General features: G+C 52.4%; 1 protein-coding gene across 1 annotated transcript; it reads left to right on the top strand.

The window, feature by feature from the left end:
* Positions 1-3,484: 3,484 nt before the first annotated feature.
* On the top strand, positions 3,485-8,866 carry KLF10 (KLF transcription factor 10). Its single transcript, XM_051785344.1, has 4 exons — positions 3,485-3,594; positions 5,302-5,541; positions 5,643-6,507; positions 7,381-8,866. The coding sequence occupies exons 2-4, from the start codon at positions 5,311-5,313 to the stop codon at positions 7,638-7,640; spliced, it is 1,356 nt and encodes a 451-aa protein (XP_051641304.1). The 5' UTR covers positions 3,485-3,594; positions 5,302-5,310; the 3' UTR covers positions 7,641-8,866.
* The last annotated feature ends 1,217 nt before the right edge of the window (positions 8,867-10,083 follow it).

The raw sequence follows: 10,083 nt of genomic DNA, 5'->3' as shown, positions 1-10,083 counted from the left end.
CTGTTAAGACACCCAGAGATTTGGGATCCAGTAGAATAATTTGTAAACAACTGTTTGCTACTAGTAGTGAAAGGGATTTGGATCACCCTGAAGTGAATTTTCTTCTGGGAATTCCCTCTAGATAAGGCAGTCAAGCCAATCTGTGCCTGCAGGGATCTTATGACATCTGTCCAAAAGGCATGCAGATAACCATAGGCTGCATAACAGAAAGAAAAGATGGGAGATGCAGATTTCCCTCTGCCAAGTGGCACGTTTTCCTAGAGGTGACAATCATGGAAGCTGTAGGAGTAAGGAGAAAGGGATCCTACCACAGGCAGCCTGGTGCAAGGGGGCATAGCAGGAAGGCACATCCCACCTGATGTGTCCAGAATACCAATGTGAAGCCAAATAACAGAGATTTCAGCTGTACAATGTATCAGTGGAAATACAGGAATTAAAGCAATACCAAAAAAAAGTGTCTTCCTGAGAATAAAATTATCACTCTTCTGTCAATAGTCATCTTTGAATTGGTTAAGTATTACTTTAAATTACATACATTTATGGTCATGTTTTGCAATGTTTATATCCTCATTCTAACTTTAGGCTGAAGAAACTGCTCATTTCTTACAGGTTTTTTTTTTCCACTTTCCAACACAATTAAACACTCTGGAAGACTTCCAGGCAAGTGGGACACGTAGGAGGACATCACCTGCTGTCAGACTCCTTCTGTCAATTGGGATTGGTTGACAAGGGGAAGAATTAAACACAATGAAAGAATCCTGGACCATGACACCATTGGAAAGGGGAAGGACAAGAAGTCACAGAATCAATTAGGTTGGAAAAGATCTCTAAGATCATTGATTACAACCTATGACCGAACATCACCATGACAACTAGACCATGGCACTGAGTGCCATGTCCAGTCTTTTCTTAAACATCTCCAACACCACCTCCCTGGGCAGCCCATTCCAGTGTCTAATCACCCTTTCTGAGAAGAAATTCCTCCTAATGTCCAACCTAAACCTCCTCTGGCACAGCTTATGGCTGTGTCCTGTCATCCTGTTGCTTGTTACCTGGGAGGCCACCCTCACCTGGCTACAACCTCCTTTCAGGTAGTTGTAGAGAGTGATGAGGTCTCCCCTGAGCCTCCTCTTCTCCAGGCTAAACAACCCCATCTCCCTCAGCCTCTCCTCATAGGATTTACTCTCTAGACCTTTCACCAGCTTCACTGCCCTTCTCTGGACTCACTCCGGCACCTCAACATCCTTTCTGAACTGAGGGGCCCAGAACTGGACACAGCACTCGAGGTGTGGCCTCACCAGTGCTGAGTACAGGGGGACGATCACTTCCCTGGTCCTGCTGGCCACACTATTCCTGACACAGGCCAGGATGCCATTGGCCTTCTTGGCCACCTGGGCACACTGCTGGCTCATGTTCAGCTGCTGTCAATCAGCACCTCCAGGTCCTTTTCCACCAGGCCACTTTCCAGCCACTCTTCCCCAAGTCTGTAGTCCTGCCTGGGGTTGTTGTGACCAAAGTGTAGGACCCGGCACTTTGCCTTACTGAACCTCATACCGCTGGCTTCAGCCCAAAGATCCAGTCTGTCCAGATCCCTCTGCAGAGCCTTCCTACCCCTCTGCAGATCAATACTTGCACCCAACTTGGTGTCATCCGCAAATTTACTTGATTTCCTCATCCAGATCATCAATAAAGATATTAAACAGGACTGGGCCCAACACTGATCCCTGGGGGACACCACTAGTGACTGGCTGGCAACCAGATGTAACTCCACTCACCACCACTCTCTGGGCCCGGCCCTCCAGTCAGTTCCTAACCCAGCAGAGAGTGTCCCTGTCCAAGCTGTGGGCTGCAGCTTTCTAAGGAGTGTGCTGTGGGAGACGGTGTCAAAGGCTTTGCTGAAGTCCAGGTAGACACATCCACAGCCTTACCCTCATCCACCAGGCAGGTCACCTGTCATAAAATGAGATGAGGTTGGTCAGGCAGGACCTGCCTTTCCTAAACCTATCCTGGCTGGGTTTGATCTCTTGATTGTCCTATATGTGCTGCATGATGGCACTAAAGATGATCTGCTCCATAACCCTGCCGGGGACCGAGGTCAGGCTGACAACCCTGTAGTTCTCCACATCCTCCTTCCGGCACTTCTTGTGGATGAGAATCACACTGGCCAACCTCCAATCATCTGGAACCTCCCTGATCAGCCAGGACTGATGGTAAATGATGCAGAGCGGCTTGGCAAGCTCTTCTGACAGCTCCCTCATCACCCTAGGATGGATCCCATCCGGTCCCATAGACTTGTGAGAATCTAAGTGGCACAGCAAGTCCCTAACTATTTCCTCCTGGATTACAGGGGGTCCATTCTGCTCCCATCCCTGTCCATCAGCTCAAGAGCCAGCTGTCCTGAGGATAACAGGTCCTACTATTGAAGACTGAGGCAAAGAATGTGTCTGAAAAAAAGAAAAAAAAAGAAAAAACAAGAAAAACCCGAATGATTGAATGAGGCTGAACTGCCTAGGAGGAGGAGGGGAGATCTCTTAAGTGAATCTGAATAAGCAGGAGAAATGGAATTCAACCATAACGAAGCATCAGTAGCATTTCTAGGGCAGAGCACCATTCACAGCTGCAGCCTGGCTCGAATCCGGCTTCCCAGGTCCCTGACACACACCACCGCCCTTTCTGCTCTCATTAAAACTTTCCGACGGGAAAAAGAACCCGCCTTAAACCCTGCACCGAGCAGAATGTATCGCACGGCTCTCGCCCTCCTGTCGCGCCGCAGCCGGCGGGGTATCGCGATTAGCGGTCACCCGGCGGGGTATCGCGATTAGCGGTCACCCGGCGGGGTATCGCGATTAGCGGTCACCCGGCGGAGCCGCAGCTGCTCCCGAACCAGCCTGGCGGCAGCTGCGGGAGCGGGCGGGGGAGCCGCGGGTCCGACCTGCCCAGGTCTCCCTCGGGCTGGGCTCTCTCTCGGAGCGCCCGGTGGCAACAGTGTCTTGGCCTGACGTGGACAGCGCCGGGAGCCCAGTGCAGACCTGGGGTGTCCCGACGCGCGGCAGCGACCACACACCCCACCCCAGCCCGGGGGTGCTGCCAGGACACAGCCGCGTGTCCCCGGGCGCGCAGCCGAGGGGATGGGCCGAGAAGGCTCGAGGAGGTCGGACGGACCGCGCCGCCCTCCCCTGCCTCTCCCCCCACCCGCGGCCCCGCTTCACCTCAGCCCGGCGGGGAGCGGGGGCCGCGCCGGGGAGGCTGCTCCCGCTCCCTCCCCCGCCGCCGTGTGACCTCATGCGGGGAGGAAGCGCCGGGCCGCCCCCGCCGCTCCCACAGGGCTGCCGGGGGGGCCGCCCTGACTCAGCCGCCGCGGACACGCCGCGCTGACACTCCGGACACGCCGCCGCGCGGCCGCCGATCACGCGCGGGCGCCCGGCGCTCATTGGCCGCCGCCCCACACACCTTTGCCGGTGATTGGCGGAGGGCGGCCCGGGACCCCACCCACCCCCCCGCGCGCGGGCCCGGGGGCGCCGCCGCCCGAGCGCAAGCGGCGAACAAAAAGAGGAAAACCGGGAGAGCGGCGGCACCGCGGGGCAGGCTCGGCTGGTGAGCGACCTGGGCACCCCGGGCAGGCTGCGCGGGTGGGGAAGGAGGGAGTCCCGGGGATGGCGCGGAGGGAGTCCCCGGGGATGGCACGGCAGGGGGATCCCCAGGGCACGTGCTGGGGCGACCCGGGCGAGAGGAGGGGCCGCGGGCGGTGGCACCGGCGGGAGACCGGGCTGAGGTGGCGGCTGGACGGAGGGAGCCGCGGCGGGCGGCTGGGGCTGCTGGGGGTGATGTCGGAGAGCCGCCCGCGGGGAGAGCCCTCCACGGGGCAGGTTGGCGAGGAAAGCCGCGGGGGGGAGGGAGGGAAGGAGAGGAGCCGCCGGGAACCTGTTGGCAGCGCCGGTGCGGCGCCGTGCAGCCCCTGTGCCCGCGTGCCCGCCCGGGCGTGGGCGTCGGGCTCGGCGGCTGCATGTGCCAGGTGGCGGCGGTGAAGGAGGGAGCCGGGGGGATCCCAGCGCCACGCGGGGTGGGCGGTGCGGGGGCCGGGAAGCGGAGCGGCGCTGCGGGAAGAGCCGGCTACCGCCCCCGCACCCGCTCCCAGCGGGGACGCCGCTTCTCTTCCCTTCCCTTCCCCCGCTGCGGGAGGCGCCGGGTGTGGCGGCGCTGACCCCAGCCCGGCCCCCGCCCGCTGTGACGGCTCCTCCCTCCCGCCCTCCTCGCCGGCCGGCGCCGCGCGCCGGGGGCGGGGGCGCCTCGCGGGGGAACTGGGGGAAAGGTCGGCGCGCGGCGGCGCCCGATCACGCTTTGTTCACGTGCCCCGCCCCGGGCCGCGCCTCTCTCTGCGGCAGCCAATGGGCGCCTAGCGCGGCTCGCGGACAACCAATAAGGAGCGGGCGGGGGCGGTGCGCGCGGGGGCGGTCGGCGGGGTGCGCTGAGGTGAGGGTGGTGCGCGCCCAACAGCCGGGGGCGGGGCTCGCGCCTGAGCCACGCCCACTGTGCCCTCTGAGGGGACACACTTATGTGTGTAGATGAATATATCTATGTATTCACAGGAAGTATCATATAGAACATACATACACAGTAGGGCGCAGATTGGACTTGGAGGTCTTTTCCAACCTAATTGTTTCTGTGATTCTGTGAGAGAGATATATATATTCTGTGAAATATATATATGTATTTCATCTCTCCAAGCTGGTGATTTCTTTGCATGTATGCATGTGTGAGAGAGACCCTTTGAGTATTTTCCAGAATATTTTTGGTAGCTTTTGAAAAAGAATGTCCATCATTTGATTGTTTGACTGGTCAAAATTAATCCCAATGCAATCCTTTCTCACATGCCAAAATAAGCACAGTGCTGAAAGCTGTGTCCAAAGCAAAAATGGAAGGAAGGAAAGTTTTGATTTCCTTTTTTTGGAGGGGATAAAGATTTTCCTTAAGATCTCAGACACAGTTCTTGTAAAGTGGAATAACTTTAGCATGCTTAAATTCAAAGGAGTTCTTTTGTCCCAAGAAAATATGTAGTTTTCACCTGATGGCCAGATTTCCCCACTAACAACTTCATAAAAATATTGTATAAATAAGAAAGAAGGCAGGGAAATACAGGCACACCAAGTATATTTATCTTGCACAGGTTGTTCTGTTTGTTTTTTACGATGCCTTCTTATAAGCAAACTGCAAAATATATAATTGCAAAAAATATATGTAACTGCAAAATACTTGAACTTCTCATCGAGTTTAAAGTTTCCTTTTTCCCTTTAACTGAAACAGGAGTAAGAAATGGAGATGATGACTGAGAAACAGAGAGATACAAGGTATTTCTGGAACAATACACCGGAAAAAAGTGATTATGAGGCTGTAGAAGCCCTTATTTCTATGAGTTGCAATTGGAAATCAGACTTCAAGAAACATGCAGAAATGAGACCCATAACTCCAGCATCTGACATGTCAGAGGAAAGTGATGAGGCTTTGCTTCCTGGAGCAGCAGACTTCAGTGTGATACCAGCATTTGTAAGTTTTTGAATTTATATGTGCGTGTGCCTGTTTTTAATGATTAGTGTGGCGATGTGTTGTTAACATGCCCCCTTTACTGTGTCTCTCCCCCTGCACAGTGCCTGACACCGCCCTACAGCCCTTCCGACTTCGAGATGTCACAGGTGATCCATCCGCTCAGCAAGTCACTGTCTGAGGCCACCAAGCCTCCTCTGGCCACACCTCGGAGAGAGGCGGAGAGGTCTCCAGCAGCCAGGCCTCTGAAAGCTCAGGTGACGAGTGTTATCCGCCACACGGCCGATGCCCAACTCTGCGATCACAAAACCTGCCCGGTGAGAACAGCCAGTGTGCTCAAATACCAGGATGGTGCTTCCAGGGAAGGAAACAGTAAACAGAAGGCCACAGCAGAGCGCTCCATGTGTTCCGCTGTGATGCCGAGTGGAGCCAGTGCTGAGGGCGGTGGACTGTCGGTGGCAGAAGGAAGAACCATGGAACCAGCTGTTGGTCCGGTGCCCTCAGTCAGCAGGGATGAGCCTGTCCCTGAACCAACACAGCAACCAGAGGCAGCAGCACCACCATCCCCTGCCCAAGGCAGCGGAGCCCCCTCCGTGCCAGTGATTTGCCAGATGGTCCCACTGCCCTCAAACAACAACATTGTGACGGCCGTAGTGCCCAACACCGTGCCAAGCCAGCAGCCGGCTTTCTGCCAGCCCATGGTCTTCATGGGCACCCAGGTTCCCAAAGGTGCTGTCATGTTTGTTGTGCCCCAGCCAGTCGTGCAGGGCACAAAGGCTCCCACTGTTAGTCCAAATGGCACGAGACTCTCTCCCATTGCCCCTGCTCCTGGCTTTGTACCTTCCACAGCAAAAACCACTCCTCAGGCTGATTCTTCGAGAATAAGAAGTCACATTTGCAGCTACCCAGGATGTGGGAAAACATACTTCAAGAGCTCTCATTTGAAGGCTCACGTCAGAACACACACAGGTCAGTCACTGCTGCTGCACATTAAAATTTAATTTAAAAAATTGTGGTTTTGTACACAGCTTGTTATAGTTATAGTGATTACTGGATTTGTTCATGGAGCAAATTGTGGGGCAGCAATGAAATATTTTTTTTTTGCCAGCGTGCATTATAATGCTGCCTAATCTCTGACAGGAAATCTCCCAGAGGGGAAGGTGACTCAGCAGTTTGTGCTGGACTCACTTTGTGTCAGAAGGTGTTCAGTAATGCCTCTGTGGAAGCAAGGCCTTGCCCAATACAGAGTTAAAGATGCCTTATTAGGGCTTCTCCTCAGGAATGCCCTTGTCAGAAATGGGTAAAACTCGGAGATTCTTTTATGAAACAATGTAAGGATCCATTCCAAACTATTCCTACCTTGGTTATTTTAGAGTAACTTTTCCATGCCTCAGCCCTTAATTGGAGTAGCAGAAAGAGTCCTCTCTATTTTCACGTAGGCTCACAGTGCAGTACCAGAGCTTGTTACATAAAACATCACTGCAGGCTGCACTTCAGAGAGGAGTTTTGGGCACGCTGAGTCATCGTTATCTGCAGTTCATGTGGAGCTGAGTTAAGATCATCTGTCTTGAGATGTAAAGACCATTTCAAAATATTTGGTTCCAGGGAATTTTTAACTCTTTGTACTGCATAGCCTTGAGGATAGGGAATCTAGGTATTTAAATATTGGTATATAAACAATTTTCCACATTTTGTGTGTGTAATATTTATGTAGATTTTTGGATCAACTGTCATAGTAGAAACTTTCTTTTGAAAAAGTCAGGTCCTGCCAATCAAGGCAGTAGTGTTTGTTGCTCAGTTTGTATTCACTGTGTTTTTCCCTTTGTTGTTTTTTTCTTTTAGGAGAGAAGCCGTTTAGTTGCAGTTGGAAGGGCTGTGAGAGGAGGTTTGCGCGGTCTGATGAACTGTCTCGCCACCGCAGAACACACACTGGGGAGAAGAAGTTTGCCTGCCCGATGTGTGAGCGGCGGTTCATGCGCAGCGACCACCTAACGAAGCACGCGCGTCGCCACTTGTCAGCAAAGAAGTTACCGAACTGGCAGATGGAAGTGAGCAAGTTGAACGATGTTGCTGTGCCACCAACGTCTGCGACTGCTCAGTGACAGGACTTGCTCTGAAGATGGTGAAATTAACTGTTTTTGCTGGGATAGGCCGGCTGAAAAAAGGCTTTTGCTCCCGGTCTGTGGTTCTCCTGCGCTGGCTGCTGAGGCCAGTGGAGAGAGGGAAAGGCAGCCTGCACTCAGCCTCAGAAAAAGTTGCTGGGAGAACCAGTGGCTGACTGGAATAGCGGGTGTCCTTTGCACTGATAGGGACAGAGAGAAAGAGAAGGTTCTAGAGCAGAGCAGCCACGTTGTGCCAGTTTTGAAATTTGCAAATTACTCGTGTATACTCTAGATCAGTCAAACACAAGCATTCCTGAGGGTTTGCTGCTGACACCTGAGACCAACTCTGATTTTAGCTACCAGTTGTCAGTCTTCCGTAGGCGCAGACTAGGACAGCGGCAGTGTACGGGCACAGTCTCGAAAGCCCAGAAACCACCTGCGTAAGATAATCTAAACAGGTTTTCCTACCTCTGCCGCCTTTTCTTGGTAGGAATCTTTTCCTCCTAACCATTATCCAACCCCATCATAACTAATGATTTGGTGCCAGAGTCCTGGAGATTTTAGGCCTCTCCACCTGCATGGGGTGCTTAACACACTCAGCTTTACACTGCTGTCCAGAGCGGCTTGGGAGGGATGTGCGGGGCCACCACATGGGCAGCCAAAGGGCAGGAACGTTTCTGAATTCTCATTAGCTTTGTAATATTTTCCCAGCTGCTTTGGCAAGCTTTGTGATTGTTTCAGCTGGTTATACCTGGGCATTGCACGATGCTTCTGCTTTTGTGTTGCTTACAGTTTCCACCTTCTCACTGCGCTTCTTATGAGCGGATACAGGGCACTTTGAAGAGAAACATGGTAACTGTAGAGTACTCGGTTTGATTAAGGAAGAAAACCAAGAATCTTAGGCTTCTTGATTGTTATTCTTTGAAAGGCATTTTATGCTAAAAATAAAATGGATATATTGTGTATTGTATTAAATTCGAAAGTTGTGATTTGAAAAGCAAAACAAGGCAGCAAAGACGCCGGCCTAGAATTTAAACTAGCTTTTGTGACAATGCATCAATTTTTGCTATTTCTATTTTGTCATATTATGTTGAGGACACATCAGAAAGCGATGGTTTGAAAATAGTGTATTAGATATGCTTTTTGTGACTACTTCAAAGATTTGCACATTTCTTATGTTGTACTTCTTACTTTGTTTACAATAAACCAATTTTCTTTAATATAGACCTCTCTGGTTTTTTTTTTAATTCATAGCAGAACCTCTCCTAATTTTTTATTTTTTTGAAGCACTATAAAGGAGTGGAATTTCAAGTCTGCGCTTACTACTCTGCATCTCTATTTTGTTGTGGTTTGGGGTTTTTTCTTTCAGCTCTTTGTCTCCCTCCTTTTCTTCAGCACCCAAAACTAAACATGCTTATGTGGGCCATTATAACACTGATGAAAAGCATTTCCTTTTTGTTGGTGATTGCACTGTCTTCCCCAGGAAGGAACCCAGCCTCTGTTCCTGATGGCTCGGCTGTCAGGCAGAGGTGGTGGCAGCTGGCTGCCACCCCCGCAGTGTGGGATCCAGGTCCCCTATGGCCTTGAACAGGGCCAGTGGGCAGGCAGGGCTGGCACTGAGATGGGCTGGAGATGGGCTCCAGGCCAGGGGTTTGCCCACCCCCATTAAAGCTGTCCCTGTGGGAGTCCCCTGCTGGGAGGACGGCAGGGAATTGGGGTTCTCGTGTCTCATTGCAGTGGGCAGACAACACGGCTTCTCTGCCTGCTGCCCCTTTGTGCCAGGGGTGGCCATTAGTGCTGCTCTCCTGCCTCCCCTGCCTGCAGGGATCCCCAGATTTCACAATCGTGGGTGTTGACTCACTGCCCTTCCCTGCCAGGCGTTCGTTTGAGGCAGGAGCACTCCTTACCTTATCCTGTTTGACGCAGGGCTCTGCATAGGGAACACCTGAGTCATGATCCTTTCTTGTTCCACGGGGAATACACTGTCATAGGCCAATGCAAAAGAGAGGCTTCTTCCCCAGGAATGTGAGTCCTGCACACCATCTTGTTTCAACGTACTTTTCATTTCACGAGCATGAGAGAAAATATTGTAACAGCTCTGGATCTCAAACCCTTCCACATCTGCAAGTAGCTTTTGGACAAGGAAACAGCTCTTTTGGTCCTCTCACCAGCTCTGCCTGGCATGCTGAACCTTGAATCCTCTTTAGTGCCCCAACCCTACAGAAGGAGGGCATAAAGTGCCCCCTCCCATCGGTATCCTGCCCATGCTGAGCTGACCCTATGGCTCTCCTCAGCAGCCCATTCAGTGGGCTTCAAAGCCCCTCGAGCTCAGCATGGAACTGAACTTAAATCTGACTTTCCAAGTGAGCAGTCTCATGGTGCCATGCAGTAGAAGAGGAAGAAAGTGTGTTTCCATGCCTTGGCCGTCTCCACTGCCTGTGTT

This window comes from Manacus candei, unplaced genomic scaffold (genome assembly GCF_025592945.1).
Source record: "Manacus candei isolate 608988 ecotype Guabito, Panama unplaced genomic scaffold, ASM2559294v1 h1tg000019l, whole genome shotgun sequence".
NCBI lineage: Eukaryota > Metazoa > Chordata > Aves > Passeriformes > Pipridae > Manacus > Manacus candei.
This window is presented reverse-complemented; position numbering and strand designations above follow the sequence as displayed.